The 18,692-nt window shown below is 49.9% G+C and overlaps 2 protein-coding genes across 8 annotated transcripts in view; one reads left to right on the top strand and one right to left on the bottom strand.

Annotated features, from left to right (window-relative positions):
- The window catches only part of MYO9A (myosin IXA), a 295,878-nt gene extending 290,544 nt beyond the window's left edge, over window positions 1-5,334 (top strand). For all 7 annotated transcript variants that reach the window (XM_060097070.1, XM_060097072.1, XM_060097075.1 and 4 more), the window contains one exon: window positions 442-5,334. In XM_060097070.1, the coding sequence (XP_059953053.1) occupies window positions 442-905 (464 nt within the window). In that variant the 3' untranslated portion in view covers window positions 906-5,334. The remainder of the gene's footprint in view (window positions 1-441) is intronic.
- A 5,168-nt stretch (window positions 5,335-10,502) lies between these two features.
- On the bottom strand, window positions 10,503-16,842 carry NR2E3 (nuclear receptor subfamily 2 group E member 3). Its single transcript, XM_060095189.1, has 8 exons — window positions 16,715-16,842; window positions 16,033-16,159; window positions 15,770-15,873; window positions 15,433-15,681; window positions 15,139-15,314; window positions 13,999-14,245; window positions 13,642-13,747; window positions 10,503-10,635 (listed from the first exon to the last, which is right to left on the bottom strand). The coding sequence occupies exons 1-8, from the start codon at window positions 16,806-16,808 to the stop codon at window positions 10,503-10,505; spliced, it is 1,236 nt and encodes a 411-aa protein (XP_059951172.1). The 5' UTR covers window positions 16,809-16,842.
- Window positions 16,843-18,692: the final 1,850 nt, after the last annotated feature.

Below are 18,692 nucleotides of genomic sequence, written 5' to 3' on the forward strand. Positions count from 1 at the left end.
CGGAGAAAAGGCAACAGTCACAGCTTTTGTGTCTTACTGACCCATGATCCATTTTCTAAGGGTGGGTAGCAGGAGCTGAGCCCTGCTGTGAGATGGGACTGTACCAAACAAGGTCTTTAACTGCCTGGCGTGTTTCAGCGAGATGTGGAATTGACTACATATCCTGGCAGTTTTTTAAATGATAGGGACGGTTGTAGGCCTCTTCTGATGCCATAGTCCAACTCCAGACTTCCTTGGGGTTGATTCTGAAACGATATGGGTGGTGTAGAAATGGGTGGTGAGCTCTTCTCGAGTTATGTCTGTGCACAAAGTAGGTCAAACTGGACCCTCCAGATCTTAGCCCACCCACTTTCACATGTGAACAGTGACACCTCTTCATCACACGATGATTTGTTTCAGAGGGAACTGTCATTTACAGCCTCGGTTTCTTTCTTGCTTTAGAGAGAAGCTTAGCCCTTATCTCCCTGAAGGCAGCTGGCAAGTCTGAACCTTCAGGCAAGTTGCGGAAGCAGCTAAAAAAGCAGCAAGGCTCACTGGATTCAGTGGACTCTTCAGTCTCTTCTTTATGTTCGTCTAGCACTGCATCTTCTCATGGGACCAGAAGACGATTTCAAATTTATTCCAAATCTCCATTCTACCGAGCTTCCTCAGCTGGCGAGGCCCTGGGAATGGAAGGGCCATTGGGCCAGACCAAGTCCCTAGAAGACAAGCCTCAATTCATCAGCAGAGGAACCTTCAACCCTGAAAAGGGCAAACAAAAATTAAAGAATGTGAAAAACTCACCTCAGAAAACCAAAGAGACCCCAGAGGGGACAGTTGTGTCTGGCCGCAGGAAAACTGTGGACCCAGACTGCAGCTCTACCCAACAGCTAGCTCTCTTTGGAAATAATGAGTTTATGGTCTGAACTGGCAGATGTGTTGTCCCTTCATGGCTACATCTCATCTTTGGGGCCTCATCACCTGGTCCACAATATTCATCCTAATTGTGGTCCTGCCTCTCGCCTAAGCATACAACCAAGACCTTGTGTGCTGAATTCCTGGTCCTCCTGCCCGAGCGGAAAGGCCTCTTTGAAGCCTGCTAGGGATGGTGCCAGTTGTGCCTTGGCTGCTGTATTTGACTAGAGATTTGACTAAATAAAGCAACCAGGGCCTGGGGATTTGGGTCAGTTGTGGAGGTCTTTGTAGTTGCCTCTCCTCCCTCCTCTTTTCCCTTCCCAGAGGTGAGTGTGGAACTGGGGGGACATTGTGGGCTGGAGGGACCCACTGATTTCTGACATTTGAAGAAAACATATAAATCTTTCTTAACCATTAAAGTGAAATCCTTTGGGTTTATTTTGGGATAGTTAGGAGCTGGGGTAGAATATAATTTTTTTCCAAGGATTTATAAACAAAAAGTCTAAGCCCTCTATTTTAAGATTTTTGAAAAATACTCCATGTTATATTCTGGGGAAAGTGAAAAAGCAGTTGTCTCCATTAAGCCATCAGAGCATGTCTCAGACATCTGTGGTTACACAGTGAAGAGGAGAATACATGTTTTGCTTTTGATGATGTTTGATGTCATAATAATCAATGCTGGTTTAACTCCTGGTTAGTTCCTGCCAAATATATTGCATGGCCCGAAATTTCAGTAGCTATACTGTTCTTATAGCCCCTGATTCTAGGATCAGGTTCCTCTAATATTTTTTAAATGTCCCAGAGACATGGTGAACCCTAAACATGAGGGTTTCATCCAGGCTTTTCTCTTTGTATAGATTAAACTGAAGATCGTTTATGAACCTATTTATCTGCTGGTGGATTTCCACCATGAGCTCAGACAAATAATGTGACCATTTAATCACTTCTGCCCAAACATTCACACACAGCACTGCATGAATAAGTGTTACAGAAAGCTGCCAAAAAAAAAAGAGAAAAGTTTTTAATATGACCCATCTAACTTTTATCTTCTTTTCCTCAGACCATCAGTATTAAATAGATGAAAAAAAAAAAAACAAGGACTACTTGAAGCTATTTTTGTTAATATTCTGGTTACTGAAGTTTACTGTAAATATATATATGTATAGTATGCATATTTCTTTTTAACCTTATGCTACCTTGCTCCCCATGGAATTTCTTCCCACAGATTAGGGGCCATTGGACGTGATGGTGAGAGCCACTCACCCCTGGGTTGAGGGAAAAGTCAGACCATTTTTCTCACCACTGGGTGTCTCCATATACCTGAGTTATGAAAGCATTTTAAGCTTCTTAGCATTTGTGGGATTAGAAATCTGTTTTTGCCTATTTATAATATATGGAAAATGAAACCTGATACCCTTTCTTGAGATAAGTATGTGAAAATGTTTTTTTAAAGTTACTAAATACATCTTGTCTAACTACCACATGCACTGTTCTAAAAAAGAGCCTTTACCATCTGTAACCTGAATTTTGGTTATTCTTCCTTTTCATACTTATTTGATGTGAAGTTATAGAAATATTAAGACTTTTGTTAAGGCAGAGTCTCTCCTGTTACACAACACTGAACCTCATGCCACTGCCTCCTTGGTTATTGTTGAGCCCCAGAGGCCAGACATGGAACATCATTCTGAGTGGCAGCTACAGGTAGCAGGAGGCTTACCTCTCTCTGGTTTGGGTTCAGAAATGACCCCGGGAAAGGAATCTTTTTAAATCTCCAGAATGATGATGGTTAGTAAGTAAATGTTAGATTTTATATCCTGCAAACATCTGCCACCTTGTTCATGCTGTCCTGAGGAGTAACAAAGATAAAGCCTTTAAAAATCTGAATTTGAGAGTCTCCTAGAGTAAAACCCAACCCCTCAGCATGGTGTGTCATCATGGGTGCCCCAGTCCCCGTGCCAGGCACAGTCTGTCCCATTATTCTTGGGAGGGTGGTTTTCAGCTGGCACTAACTACTGCTCTCCACTTGCTCCAGAACGTTGTTTAAATAGCATACAAAAAAAAAAGAGATTAGCCCTGTTGAATAGTTTTCTTTGGCCCACGGAAATGGCCTGGGAAACACATCTTGGCACGTGGCCTCCCCTCTGAATCTTTGTGGAGTTTTTGTTTTGTTGCTGTTGTTTTGCAAAGTAAGTTTTTGGCAGTTAAAAAACTACTCGTATAGGTCACTTTATAGGAACCAGGCGATGGATGTTAAGAGACTTTATAATTTTTCTCAGGGACCTAAAACCTGAAATTGGATAAAATTTAATAAATATTTGTTTTTCAGTTGCTAGATTTGTGGATTTCTAGTCATTTAACAAGCTGCCAGAATGGAGGGTGGGGGTAGGGAGATCCACGCAATTATAAGAATGGAGAGCAAATGTGGGACCCTCCCTTTGAAGGAAAGCAAGCCGTTGTTCTCGTAACATAACAGGCATTGTTGGCCTGGGAAAGAGATGAAGCCATAACTCTAAAAAACTGTCAGAACCAAGTGCTGTATCTCCTTCCCTCTGATGTTAACTGGTCCTCCCCGTGGTTAAATTTATGTTACCACAAGGCGATGCTGTATTACCAGGGGTCCCCAATCCCTGGGCTGCAGACCGGTACCGGTCTTGCGGCCTGTTAGGAACTGGGCTGCACAGCAGGAGGTGAGAGGCTGGGTGAGCGAGTGAAGCTTCATCTGTATTTACAGCCGCTCCCCATCGCTCGCATCACCACCTGAACCATCTCCCCTCCCCACCGCCCCCTGTCCGTGGAAAAGTTGTCTCCCACGAAACCAGTCCCTGGTGCCAAAAAGGGTGGGGACCGCTGCTGCATTACAATCACTTATGATTGAGATATTTAACCTTAGTATGTGTCAAATTTGTGTTTCCTATTGCTTCTCTGCTCATTTTCTTTGATCTCAAATGCCTCAAAGGAAATCCCTGCGTGGCAGCAGTGGGACAGCCCCTCATTTGAAGCCCATACTCTAAAATGCAGAGCATTCTCTTCTTATCACACGTTCCCAGCCCCAAACACAGCCTTGATTTTTAATTCTCCCAATTAAAGCCAACGTATCCCTTATCATGGAAAATGTAATGGAAGCAGAGAAGTGTGCCTTGTGTATCACAAAGTGAAGCAAATACAGGAAGGATTTAGGAAGGTGACATGCTGAGTTTGTAATGCGCTTTATACTTCCTGCCATTTTAATTATTTTGCCACTCTCGGCTTCTGAAAGACAAAGGAGATACAGCTCAGTATGAACCTTGCAGAGGCAGAGGGAGCTGAGGTTAGGGGATGGGATACAAGAGCCCCACCTTCTCATGCTTTGGAAACCAGCTACAGCTCTTACCTTGCTGGGGGGTTAGTGGAGACTTCTGTCTTCCATCACAACAATAGGATTGTTTTCACTGTCAAAGACAGAGGGTTCCAGAAGCATGCTGAAGAGAGGAGGTCCAGCAAGGTTCTGCAGGCCCACTTTAGTGCCTGTGGGCCATGGTTTTTTAACTATAATGAATGTGTACCTTTCACAAGCACTTTGGTGAACCAGAGAGAAGAAAGTATTCTCAGGACATGTTTAAAGCTAAGAGAGTTTTAAGAAGAAACAAAGTCCAGACGGCTTTGCTCGTCCTTCTCTCTCCCTATTTTCTCCCCCTTGGTGGGGAGCTGGACAACATCATTCTGTGTTGACAGATGTGTTTGTCTACCCATAATTTTGTGATAGTTGGCACTGTCCCCCAAAACCACGCTAGCCTTGTAGTAAAGTTCCTTGGTATTTGTGGGAGTCCTCTGTCTTTCTGTGCCCCTAAAATACTGTTAACCACTTTTCTCTGGAACCACTCCCGCATTTGATTTGGTGGTAAAGGGCAAAACAGTGATTGTGGAGGTGGATCTTTTAGGTCTTGTTGGTCTCTTGGTTGAAACTTTTCAAAAGCCCCACCAAGGGGTCTATTACCTTGCTCTCCATCCATACTTAATGCCTATTTATCAGCCCTGTTAGGTCATATAAAAGTTGCACCTTTTGAAAAAGTAATTGTATTTACTAAGGGAAAGGTGTGGACTACAGATTAGTATTATATTATTTTAATGGATTGAAAGTAATTTATAAGTATGCTGAGTGTAAATTTATAAAAGACTATGTATTGTAAAAGGACATATCCTGTGAAATATAATATCATTTTACTGTTTAACAGAATAATTCTATACGAAGAATGATTTGTCTCACCCACAGAACTGATTACATTCCTGATGCAATCAACAGGCACTTTGTGATTTCCTTTTTTTTTTTTTTCATCTTTTTTTGGCGGGAGGGAGGGGGACATCATTTGTATAAAGTAGAGTTTGTGTCACTCAAAATATGCACTGTATGGCTACACAAGAGCAGCTTGATGAACAGATCACTCCATGGCTCATTAAAGAACAAAGCTTCCAGAAGCAGCAATACGTGTGGTTTGTTTTCTAGCCATCCTGGCTCCCACCCCAACTCACTCCAACCTGAACCCAAGGAAGAGCAATGATTTTTGTTAAAGTGATTTTTTTTTAAGGAAAGGACTGAGCCCCCAAATTTTCAAAGTACAGAGGTGGTAATTATTGGAACTCAGTAGAGTTCAAGTGAAGGTGAGATTCAAGCTGTGAGTTTTCTGTAATGGATGCTAAGCTGTCAAGACTTCATTTAATCAATTTAGAGGTAGGCGGGCAGGAAAGGCAATAAATCTACATTGAGGATCCTCACCAAAAAGGCCATGAAGAAGTAGAAATAGCTGCTAATAGAAGGCCCTAGTGTATCCTTTTTGTTCTGCCCTGCACTGCATGACTTTGGGAAAGTCATTTGCCCTCTGTCTGGAATGTGGTCTCTCCCCCAGGTTTACTTCTCCGGATAACTCTTACTGACTCTCAGGTCTCAGTGTAAAAAGCAGTTCTACTTGGAAATGTCCTCTTCCCCCTTGAACTGGCTTAGATGTCTTGTGTTCTCGACAGCTCCCAGTATTTGTGGCATCAAAAAACTTTGATGTTAGCTTCCCAAGGCAAGAAAAGAGCCTATCTTGCTGACTCTTAGATCCTCAGCACCTAACAAAAGGTGCCCACACTTACCTTTTGGATGAGAGGCCTGAATGAGATCAGGGGTTTTCAAATGCCAAACCAAGTGTAAGGTGGAATTGAAAAAAAATTAATGTGATCAATTTTCCCCTAATGTCAAATTTATTCAATTTTTAAAATTCTGAGACCATCCTTCACATTTCTTTTTACATCAAGTTTACATTTACATTTTGCATTAAATTCACATTACAACAAAATAGTGGACTAAGATTTCCTTAATTGGCTAAATAAAACCTAGTAATGCCACTTTTAAAAGTTGCCCCTGTGATTACTGGATCCACAACAAACCTTTCTGATTATAAAGAGCAGAAATCTGTAAGGAGATGCAGACTAGAGCTTTGCTTTTTAAAAACTTGTTCTGTCTCCTAGATTGGATAGCAGTACAGCATCTTAGAGCCAGGGACATAACCATGAATATGGATAAGACACATGTAACATCTGTTGAATCTTGTGAGGCATCTCGGACTCCGAGGAGTATGTCACTTCTCAGTTCTGTGTGGCCATTCATTCAGCAAGTATTGACTGAGCACCCACATCCACGGGCACTGTCCTAGGTGGCGGAGGTACGTTGGTGAACAAAGCTCCTGCCCCCGTGGAGCTTGCATCCTAGTGGGGAAAACCAATGGTGTCCACCAGATGGAGACTAGTCATCCACAATATCTGGGTTCCCCTATCAGATTATATTTATTAATTTGAATGGGTGCTTCTTGGCACCTTTGAGTCTTTCTCTGCCCTTCCTACCTTTAAATACCCCCTTAAGGGCAGAGGAGAAGTGTCTCACAAATCTGAAAACTGCAGTTGAAAAGAAAGGCCCAGATAGTACCACAGGGTCTTCCTCTGTATGTTTCATAGCCAGAGACATTTCTGGCGTTGAGGGCTGAAAGGAGTTTTGGTAGTATCCCCTCCCCTAGCAAGAGCCCTAAGTGCAGTGAAACAGAGCTGTAACCCATTTGAATTTCATGGGGCCAATTTACAGCAAAAGGTTGAATAAATCTTGGGATCAACTGAGAGCTGTATTAGGAAAACAGAGGCCACTTAGTATATTTCAGGTGTGAAGGACTTAATATAGGTATTAGGGGCTTAACATAAACTTTGGAAGAACTGGGGAAACAGATGAGAGAAAGCTCCCACAGATGGTCCAGAAAGCCAGCAGACCTGAACCAAAAGTTCTGAAGTTCTCCAGAGCTTGCCGGGAAGCTCCTGCAACTCTAAAGAAGGCTGCTGTGAAACCTCCGTGTTCCCACACACATGGCTGCAACTGCCTCCAGAGAATAATGGCTCCTCATTTCCTTTACAAATCTCACGTGAGTGCCTCCCTTCCATTAGCAAACCATAGGGGAAGGGGATCCTGGGAAATGTACCTCCTGGCATCTCTGCAATGAAGACAAGACCTTAAGAGGGGCGGGGCAGGGGGGGCTATGGATGCCAGGTTGGCAGCAGATAATTCAGCTTATGTACCTCCTCTAATTTTCCAAGACTTCTTCCTGAAGATCCCAATCTCTTTCTCAATGTAGAATGGCTGTGCTCACACCTCCCAGAGACTAGCCCGTGAACTTCAGCAGGCTGCCTTTGCAGCCTTACGTTCCCCAAAGCAAGACTTCAGGATAATGTTCAGGGCCTATTTGGTCAAATTTCAACCATGTTTCTTGCTAGCATGCCTTTGCTCAGGCTTTCTATACGTTTAAAGACTTCAGGCCTTTAAACCTTACGGATAAAACTTTGGATAGGGAATTGGAGAGTATAATGGCATTATAGACATTAAATGACCCAAATAACTGAGGCAAGTCTGATGCTTTTAGAAGATCAAGGATCGGGGCTTCCCTGGTGGCGCAGTGGTTGAGAGTCCGCCTGCCGATGCAGGGGACACGGGTTCGTGCCCCGGTCCGGGAAGATCTCACATGCCGCGGAGCGGCTGGGCCCGTAAGCCATGGCCGCTGAGCCTGCGCGTCCGGAGCCTGTGCTCCGCAACGGGAGAGGCCACAACAGTGAGAGGCCCGCGTACCGCAAAAAAAAAAGAAGAAGATCAAGGGTCTTGAATAGTTTGAGTGCTTAGGTGGGAAGGGCTTAAGCTGGGCAGTATTTGCCATACTCTTTCTTCTCTGGGCACCAGTCAAGCTATTGTCATTTCCAGAGCAGAGTGTTCTGAACTATCCTTCCTCCATCAAGGCCAGACATCTCTGGATAACTAGGAGAATTCATATACAGGCCAAAGGGCAGGGAACCCCTAGGATTTCACAGATTTCTCACATGACCTTTTTCTTCTCGGCTTTAAGCATTTCTTCTTTGAAGGCAGAAAATGCAACGGGGGCTTCCCTGGTGGCACAGTGGTTGGGAGTCCGCCTGCCGGTGCAGGGGACACGGGTTCGTGCCCCGGTCTGGGAAGATCCCACATGCCGCGGAGTGGCTGGGCCCGTGAGCCATGGCCGCTGAGCCTGCGCGTCCGGAGCCTGTGCCCCGCAACGGGAGAGGCCACAACAGTGAGAGGCCCGCGTACCACAGAAAAAAAAAAGAAAAGAAAATGCAACGGAATTGTTGTGCTGATTGCAGGGGCGGAGGGGCAAGGTGGGGAGACAGTGCCAGGGTTAAGCGGAGTCATACCAAGGTTTGCGTCCTCTCTGAGCCTCAGCTTTTCTCAACTATAAATGGGATGACTGGTCCCCCTGTCAGATTAATCTGAGGGTTAAATAACAATACACATTCAGTGCTCAGTTCACTGCCTGGTGTATCAAGTGCCTGAGATATGTTAATATTTTTTAAATTATTATTTTCTAGGTCTTCTGGATCTGTCTTTGAAAAGGAAGAGGTTTGTCTGAACTTCATCTTTCCATAAGGAATTAAGAAGTGATGCGGGGCGGGGCGGGGCGGGGCGGGTGGGGGGGCTTCCCTGGTGGTGCAGTGGTTAAGGATCCGCCTGCCAATGCAGGGGACACAGGTTCAAGCCCTGGTTCGGGAAGATCCCACATGCTGCGGAACAACTAAGGCCGTGTGCCACAACTGCTGAGCCTGCGCTCTACAGCCCGCGAGCCACAACTATGGGGCCCGCGTGCCAGCGCGCCTAGAGCCCGTGCTCTGCAACAAGAGAAGCCACTGCAATGAGAAGCCCGCGCACCGCAACAAAGAGTAGCCCCCACTCACCGCAACTACAGAAAGCCGGAGCGCAGCAGTGAAGACCAACACAGCCAAAAATAAAATAAATAAATTTATATTTTTTTAAAGTGATGGAGGGACTTCCCTGGTGGCGCAGTGGTTAAGAATCCGCCTGCCAATGCAGGGGATAGGGGTTCGATCCCTGGTTCAGGAAGATCCCACATGCCGTGGGGCAACTAAGCCCTTGCGCCACAACTACTGAGCCTGCGCTCTAGAGCCCACGAGCCACAACTACTGAGCCTGCATGCCACAACTACTGAAGCTGAAGCCCGCACACCTAGAGCCCCTGCTCCATAACCAGAGAAGCCACCGCAATGAGATGCCTGCACACCGCAATGAATAGTAGCCCCTGCTCGCCGCAACTAGAGAAAGCCCTCGCACAGCAATGAAGACCCAACACAGCCAAAATTAAATAAATAAAATAAATAAATTTATTTTTTAAAAAAAAGAAGAAGTGATGGAGATTCCCCTTCACAAAAAGTGCCTGTGGCTGCCTTGTGTTGTGTTGCATGGAGCTCACCTTTGTTTACGGAGAGGTGAGGAAGGATGAGGAAGAGAAAGATGGGGAGAAGCCATGGGGTGGTGGGATGCCATCTAGAGAGAAGCTGGGTTGTTGAATCCTCTGGGAGATTTTTCACTGGGCTTGGCTTCATGGCACCTGGACTACGACTCAGAGTGGCAACCAGATGGAATTCGAGACCCTGTACTCACTCTTTCAGCGTCTTCAAAGGGAGACACCTTGGCCACATTGTCTTCCTGTTTTTGTTTTTTCACTTTTTTTTTGAGGTCTAACAATACAGTAAATTGCACAAATCTTAAGTGCATGGCTCAATTAATTTTTATGAATGGATAAATTTATGAAACCACCACCCGGATCAAAATAAAGAACATTTCTAGCACATCAGAAGGCTCCCTCAGGCCCCTTTCCAATCAACCCCACCCCCTGCCGCGGAGGTAACCACTATTCCAACTTCTACCACCATTGGTTAGTCTTGCCTGTTCTTGAACTTTGTATAAGCAGAACTGGTGCCTGGATGCTTTTGTTCAACGTTTACATCTGTGTAATTTATCCATGTTGCCACATAATATTGATGGTTCATTCCTTTTTATTGCTGTTTTCCATTATATGAATGTACCACAATTTATTAATCCATCCTATTGTCATTGTACAGTTTGGAGCTATTATGAAAAAAGCTGCTACGAACATTCTGATCCTATCTTTTGGTGGACATTTCTGCTAGGTACACATACCTACGGGTACAGTTGCTGAATCAAAGGGCAGGCAGATGTTTAGCTTCAGTAGATTGTTTTCCAAAGTGGTCGCACCCATTTTATTTCCACCTCCACTAGTTTTTGAACATATCACAAAGGAGCTTCTCCATTGGAGTATTCCCTATGGTCTTGCGGAAAAAGAGGAGCTCAACACGTTCGGAAGTGATAAACCTCAAAGCCGGTAGGAGCAGGAGCAGTTTCCCAAACCTGAACAGGATAGAGGATGCCATCAGTTTGGTTATCAGCTTCTGAGCCTGAGTCCTAGGGATAGTGTCATCCCAGGAGAGGCAGAAGGGGAAGGAGAGGAGAGATGACTGGTGCCCAGGGCGAGTAAGGAAGAGCTTAGAGGAAAGGCCCCATTCACCTACCCCTGACCCACTGTGGCCCTCCTCCAATCTTTAGTTGAGGAGTGTGATGAAAATAGTGAATAAATATTGTTTATTATGTGTTAAGATTATAAAGTGAGAAGATATATATATAGATATATATATATATATATATATATTTTTTTTTTTTTTTTTTTTTTTTTTGGCGGTACGCGGGCCTCTCACTATTGTGGCCTCTCCCGTTGCAGAGCACAGGCTCCGGACGCGCAGGCTCAGCGGCCATGGCTCACGGGCCCAGCAGCTCCACGGCATGTGGGATCCTCCCGGACCGGGCACGAACCCGTGTCCCCCGCATCGGCAGGCAGACTCTCAACCACTGCGCCACCAGGGAAGCCCGAGAAGTTATTTATATTAATAGTACATGTGAATATATTATTAATTGAATAGAATGATTATAATTACATGATGATTAATACCACATATATGTGAATAAGAATATAAATTCCTGGGAATTTCCTAGTGGTCAAGTGGTTAGGACTTGGCGCTTTCACTCATGGGGCATGGGTTCAATCCCTGGTTGGGGAACCAAGATCCCACAAGCCGCATGGCACGGCCAAAAAAATATATATATATATATATAAATTCCCCTCTGTAAGCCACCTAGGATGACAGACTAGCTAGCCATTAGTGAAAATGTTCTGCAATCGAAACTTAATTTTTGTGGCTGAGATACTCATCCAGAAAAGGAGTCATTGTAGTTTTAAATAAGAACCATTTGCCAAGGCAGGGGTCCCCAGTGCAGAGAAGGTGGATGGTGAAGCCACAAGAGACGGGGAGGGGCATTAGACCCTCCTTGGGTGGGAGGACTGACAGCTGGGGTCAGTGCCCAATGTCAAGGAGGCCACATCAAAGTGGGGCAACTCCACGCTCAGCTTCTACCACGGAGGTCTACGGGAAGTCTTCCCACCTCCCAATGACCTACTGAACTTGTTTTGCCAAACCAAGGGCTTTCTTTCTCTTGTAAGAGCCAAGCTGGTGGCACTGAGCAGTCGTGCACCCCTCCCTTCTTCTGCTTTTCTGATCTAAGCAGTGTCAGGAAGAAGTAACTATAAAGCCAAGTAGAGAAATTGTTTTTCAAACTGCCGGAAGTGGGTCACAACCAGCCTTTTTAAACAATAAACAATTTAAATAATTTAAACAGAAATATCAGAGTCAATCATTCAAAGTAAGGGCAGGTATTATTTGGGGGAATTTTGTTTCAGGGTCTGTGTGTTATTGGGTTATGACGGAAATTGCATTTCTTCCTGGGTGTTGCAGTTTTTAAAAACTGAAATACGCTGGCTTAGAGAACCCCAAATGACTTCCTCAGCACTCAGTTTCTGCCTGTAGTTGATACTGAACCAACTCCAGTAGGAGTGGCAAAGGAAATGTTAATCAGAAGTTTGAAATTTGACACAAAACCAATATGCGCAGACATCTCTGGGAGCTGAGCCCAACAGAAACCTGGTGAAGGAGGGCCGCTGGTGCCTGAATGTCTGTGATGACTGTTCTTAGGGTGCTGTGTTGAGCCTTAGGGACACATTCTACCTATGCTCACCAATAACAGAAATCTTTCTGTGTGATGGGTATAGTCCTTATACCTTTGACTCTTTCTAAAAGAAAATTACCTCTTCTTTTGATCATTTCTCAGATTACAGGGGATTTCGGGGGTGCCCGTGTTAGCTTACTTCTTCAGAGAGACCTGCTGGGGGCCCAAGAGAATGCAGAAAATATGGTCTAAAATAGCCAATAGGTGCCTGGAGTCCAAGTGGTCCAATCTTGCTGAGGCTCCGTTGGACCTGCTGGTGTCGGGGCAAGCCGGGCAGTCCCAGAGCACTGGCTCCTGCCCCACATCCCTGCAGCCACAGTCTCAGCTGGCAGCCACTGTCCTCCAAACCCAGCCAGGGCAGGGCTGTTGTCCATGCACGTGGCTTGTGCAAACGCATCCCTGTCAGATGTCCCGCTGCACCTCCAACAGGCCTCATGTTCCCTCAAAACTCTTTTCCTCCTGACTTTCCTTTTTATTTCTTGACTACCTCGTCTCCCAAATAGCTCTTCTTCCCCTCGTTCCTTATATCTACTCAAGTGCCAAGTCTGACCCATCCCAATTCCCAGTGGCTCCCGCAACTCTCATTGCCTTTCCACTCCCAAAGAGCAGAAACTCCACGGCTCCCCTGGATGATGGCAATGTCTGCTTCCCTCCCTGGTTGGATGCTCTGTACTCACTGCCACGCCCCTGCATGAAGCCCAGCTCTGTGTACGACACTCTCCTGCTCAAAAGCCTGCAGTGGCTCCTCTCTGCCTAGCGAATCAGATTTGGCCTTTGGCTGGCCTGAACAGGCTGATGCCAGAGAGCCATTCTGGCTTAGTCTGCCACCTCCTCAGTGGCAGCCATCTCTTATACCTTCCAAACTGGGCTCCTGACCTAAGAACATATGCATATTTGCCTCTCTCTCTCTCCCCGCCTTGGTGAATGATGATTTCTCTCCTTGTAGATCTTATCCTTCCTCCAAGTCCAGCCCTGCCTCCAGCTCTGCTTGGCACCCCATCTCCCAGTGGGTCTCTGTCTCCTGCAGAGACATGCAGCCCTCAAGACCAGCCCTCAACTGCAATGTGGTCACTGTGCTGGGCACCCCTAGGAGACAGCAAGTTTGCCTTATGCACATTTTGGTCCCTACTTCCGGGCCTGGTGCTGTGCCTGGCACTCAGTAGGTGTCAGCCACAGACTGGTTGTACTGAGACCCTTTTGCCATCTAAACAGTGCAGCCCTGAGATGGTGTCAGAGAGGTGGGCAGGGGGATGGCGAGATGAAGGGAGAGATGGGCAGGTAGGCACGTGCATGGGTCACCTCATAGGCTGGCTGGGGTGGTGGGCCTTGCTGTGCTGGCTCAGCATCACCTGGGACTGGTCCTGCAAGGCCTCCACATGCTCAGGATCCTTCAGGCCCCGCGTTTCTGGAGAGAAGCAGCAGCAGTGAGCTTCTCTCTCAGCCCCTCCGACCCCCTCACAGTCAGCCAGGGCCTCAGGAGGCGTGAGCCCCGCCCTGCAGCCATCCATTCCCTCCTGCCCCCAGGGGAGAAGTCTGCACACATCTGCGTCTATGTGGGGCCATGGAGGGAAAGTGAGAGGCAGAAGGAAGTCACCAGAATTCCCCTTCCTCATCCCCAACCACTCTCCTCTAAGGCTTGGGCAAAGACTCAGCTACCTGGTTTGAAGAGGACCAGGGCCTTCATGCAGGCGAACTCCGTGGGGTCCACCGCCAGCGCCCGGAACCTTGAAATGGTTTCCTGCAGGATTCGAGTCTCTGCACTGGCCAGTGCCAGCCGGCCCTGAGAGCTGCCACCAGCAGAGGCCTCAGGCGGGGCTAGCAGTGGGCAGCTGTCCAGGGGCAGAGACCACTGGATGGCTCCGAGGAGGAAAAGTTCACTCCATGCCTCTTCCAGCAGGATCACCTGTGCCCAGAGAGAGGGCGAGTGTTATGACTGATACACAGCTCCTCTGGCTCAGCCTGGAACCTCTGCCACCTTCTCGGGTGTCCTAGGAAACGAAGGGCTGGTCCCGGGTGCCCAGAACATTCTGACCTCTGCCTGACATCAACCAGGGGTCCAGAGCTCTGGGACTTGGCACCATCTGGCCCAGATGCCTCAGCTGCAAGATACTCTGTGGGCTCCATCCAAAGCTGCAAGTGGAACACATAGGAAATCCTGGAGCTGTGAGAAGCTGGGCAGCCTCAGGGACTCCCCTCCAGCATCCTAAGTTAGGCATCCTCAGCCGACTCAGCCTGGCTTCTGAGCTGCTTCATCCAAACCACTGGCTAAGGGCTCAGACTCTCAGTGTGCCTCTTCTCCTGGATTTGTCATGACAGGTCCCCTTGCTCATGAGAAGCCCAGAGGGGTGTCCTAGCAGAGAAGAGGCAGGGCTGAAATGCAAGCCCTGAAGTCAGGGGCATTTGTGTTCCAAGGGAGCTCAGGTTTGCCCACTGATGCTGTTTAGGGTGTGCAGACCATCCTGTGACAAACAGAGCATCTGTAGGGCCTGAGGGCTTGTCTAGGAGGAAAGAAGACCCAGAGGGGCACAGACACTGTCTTCAAATCCCTGGTCCCCGTGTGTCCCTGGCCATCACTTTCCCCTGGGTGATGACCCTGACCATCATCGCTGTCCAGAGATGTAGCACCCCCAGCAGTCACATCCCTGAGACTGGTGTCCCTGACCATCACTGACTCTGAGGCATGGGTGTCCCCAGCCGTCACCATCCCCGAGCCGCGTGCACCACCAATCATCACCTGCACGAGGAGATATGCGCCCCCAGCCCGGCGGACTCTTGTGAGCCCCCTGACGGGTATACCTGATCCCGGAAGGGCAGGTTGGAGAACACGGGCAGGTTCTTGGCCCACTTGACAGCCATGAAGAGGAGGCGAGCTGACGTCTCATGGATGCTGTCCAGGCCACAGGGGGAGGAGGAGGAGTATGGGGACGAGGGGAACTCGGGGTCATTGCTGGTGACATCAATATTCTCATCGGCTGTTGGAGGAGGAGGCTGTGCATCAGCCCCTGCTCCGAGGTAGGCGGCAGGGGCTTCTCAGGGGCCCAGGTGTGGGATGAAGGCAGGACCCGGGAGCTCAGCCATCCTCCCACTTACCATCCTCTGGCTCCAGCTTAGTGCAGGTTTCGGCCGTTATCAGACTGGCCATGAAATGGTGGTGGCCTGGAGGTGTGAGGGCCCGGGGCCCCAGGGCTCTGGCTGCAGACACCGGTGTAGGGCCCCGCGGGCTGGGCCCTGCTGGGGTCGGGGGAGCCGCCAAGGGCTCCAGCCAGGGCTCCGTGTCTGACTCCACGTGGTCCATTCGGACCTGGGCGGTGCTTCGTGGCTGGCGCTCATTCTGCACGGCTGGGGAGACAGGGAGGGTCAGGACGCCCCACGGGTCACACACCCCATTCTCTTCTGCCACACCTCTCCGGGTGGTCACCCGACTCACCGTCCTGGTTCATGCCCGCCTGCAAGCACTTCTTCAGCCGGCAGGCCTGGCACTGGTTGCGGTGGGCCTTGTCCACCGGGCACATCCCTGCCCCCACCTGGCACCTGTGGGCGGAGGGGAACCCCCAGGGAGTCAGGGTCCCGCCCAGGCCCGGGGCCGTGGGTTTCGGACATGTTTGCCACAGCTCCTTCTTCCCTGAACACCCTCCATCCCTCCCAGGCACCTTCAGGGGCTGGAGGGCGGCGGGGCGCTGCCTGCCTCACCTGTAGATGAGCCGCCGCCTCACGCTCCTCTTGAAGAAGCCGCTGCAGCCGTTGCAGGCGTAGATGCCGTAGTGCTTCCCGCTGCTGCTGTCCCCACACACGCGGCACTGGAGCGAGGGCCCTGCACCTGAGGGGCAGCCGGGCTGGGTGGGGACTGGCCCAGGGCTGGTCAATCCCCGCTCCCACCTCCTCAGGGGCCCCTACGCCCGCCTTGCTTCCTCATCCTCAGGTTCCTGCCCACCCGCCTTTAGACCCGCCTGTGTCTCTCCCATCTGGAAGAGTGTCTCACTTATCACACCCCCTCAGCCCTCCTCCTCCCTCTTCTCTCTCCATGGCCAGTTCTCAACAAGAGGACACTCTCTGCCCCACCTCCCATTCCCTCTCTCTGCAGGTGGCTTCAGGCTCCCTCAGGCAAAAAAGCAATCTTGGCACCACTGCTACGGACCTCTGCTCCCACCCCCTGAGGGCCCTTCTCTCTCCTTTCCTCCCCCATCCACTCAGCTGTCCTGTCTGATCCCCCTGTTTCTAGGATTCTGGGTTTGCCAGCAGGTTCCCTCACACTTGCCCACAGTCCTTGGGGCTCGGTCTGAGTCACTCCAGCTCCTTTCACGGTCCCTGCAAACCTCTGACCCACACTCCACTCTCCAAGGGTCCAGACCTACTATGTCCAGGAAAGCCATACCTGTCAGCTCCTCTCCCAGGCCCCACCTGCCTGGAGACTCCTTCCTGGAGGCAGGCACAGCTGCCGGAGCCGCTGCAGCCATGTTGGAGTTCATGGGCCCTGTCGGCCTGGTCCTGGCTGGTCCCGGGGCAGCCTCCACCTTCCTGCCTAAGAGAGGCCTCAGGGTCGCTGAGCCGGGCCCAGCCTCTGCCTCCCTCTCTGATCCTCTGTCTCTCTGTCTGTGCCCCCGTCTCTTGTCTACTATCTCTACTTCTCCCTCTGTCCCTGTCTCCTTGTCTCTCCTCTCTGTGCTCCTGCCTCCTGGCCCCTCTGTCTAAACTCAGGAGCTGCCCCAACTTCCCCTCAGAGCAGCGGCTCTGGCTTGGGGAGATTTCCCCCAGGGCAGTGCTGGATGCAGCTTATGATCCTCTTAATCTTTACTGTCTCCACAGGGGATCAACCAGCCACACCTGCAGCATTACCAAGGTGCCCCCGGGAGCCGGTCGGGCCTGCTGCGCCCACACCGGCTCCCAGGATGCTCAGTGTCTCCGGGTCCCTGTGCTCTCAAGCTGATCAAATCGTGAGGGGAGGTGTGGACTCCACTGGCCCCAGGGCCATGGGGGTCTGGGGACAAGTGTGTGGCCGAGGTGTGTGTGTGTCTGGGCGTGGCTCCACACACAGGGTGCTCACTGTGGGTACTGCTCTCTGTCCCAGCGCTTCTCACCTAATCCCTTCATAAGGGACGGCTTAAGGCCCAGGATTTGAAGGTCTGGGCACTCCTGGAAGGCTAGCAGCCCCCAGACGCCCAGCACAGAGGCAGCTCCCATCGCATGTGGAAATGGGTCCAATGTAGGGTCTGAGGCTGCCTTGCAGGTGGGGTCTGGGCCCCACGTGGAGGGTCTCCTGCAGGACTGGAGGGGGTGAGGACGCAGCCTCTGAGCCTGGCTACGGGCTCTCAGGTGGGCTCCCAGCCCTTCCCTGACTTGTCCTCACAGTCCCAGGCAGGCTGGTCCCTCAGCGTCCCCAGATCCAGTCTGCCCAGCTTGAACCCAGTGATGGTTCTGAGGTGGGGAGTGGGGAGGAGGTGTCTGTGTTTCCTTTGACCCCAAGGGTGGGTGGAGACAGCCGAGACAGACCCAAGTTCAAATCCCTGCTCCCTCACAGCCAGCCACGTGTCCCTGAGCAAGTGTTTTAACCTGTCTGAGCTTCAGTCTCCAGTAAAAAGGGGTGACAGAAGAAGTACCTGCCTTGGAGGGTAGCTGGGGAAGCTAAGTCAGATGATTCTCAAAGCCTTCCAGGGCCTGCACTTAGTAGGCATGTAATAAATGATGGGGGCTGTTATTCTGATTGCTTCTCAGGGTTGTGGAGAAGATCCCAGAGGAATCCTCGGCAAACAGCCGTTCCTTTCCTGGCTCCTTGGCCCCCATCCCCATTCCCACCCCATGCCCAGGCCGCAGCAGAAAGCCCCATGTTGGTCTGGAGGGGACCATGCATTCTGGGCGGAACTGGGCTCACCTCTGGGTGAGCCTGGGGCAGGGCTTGGCCCAGCCTTAGAGCCTGAGGGAGAGGAGGGACAGTGTGAAACTTCTGGAAGGAATCATGGAGTTAAGGGGGCAGAGGGGGCGGTGCAGCGCCCTTCTGTAAGTGGGGTTAACCCTCCCTGTGACAGAGAAGCACTACTGGGGATTTGGAAAGTCAGCTCGAGGGGCTTTGCAGGGTAATCCGCTTTCTGGGGCCTCAGAAGATCGAGGCCACTGAGCTGAGGCCCCTCACCTGGGCTTCTCTGTCTCTGTCCTCGCCCTCACCGCTCTGCTGATGGGCAGGCCCTTGGGACCCTCCACGGCCAAGGTGTCTTGCTCCACCTAACCTCCAAAGCCAAGGGCGTCTCCTTGAACTGCTCCACCTAACCTCCAAAGCCAAGGGCGTCTCCTTGAACTCGACTGACCCATCCCTCCTTCCCGAAGCTCATCTCTTCCATTCTTCTGGAACTGTCTTAACT

Source organism: Mesoplodon densirostris, chromosome 4 (assembly GCF_025265405.1).
Source record: "Mesoplodon densirostris isolate mMesDen1 chromosome 4, mMesDen1 primary haplotype, whole genome shotgun sequence".
In the NCBI taxonomy this organism is placed as follows: Eukaryota; Metazoa; Chordata; class Mammalia; order Artiodactyla; family Ziphiidae; genus Mesoplodon; species Mesoplodon densirostris.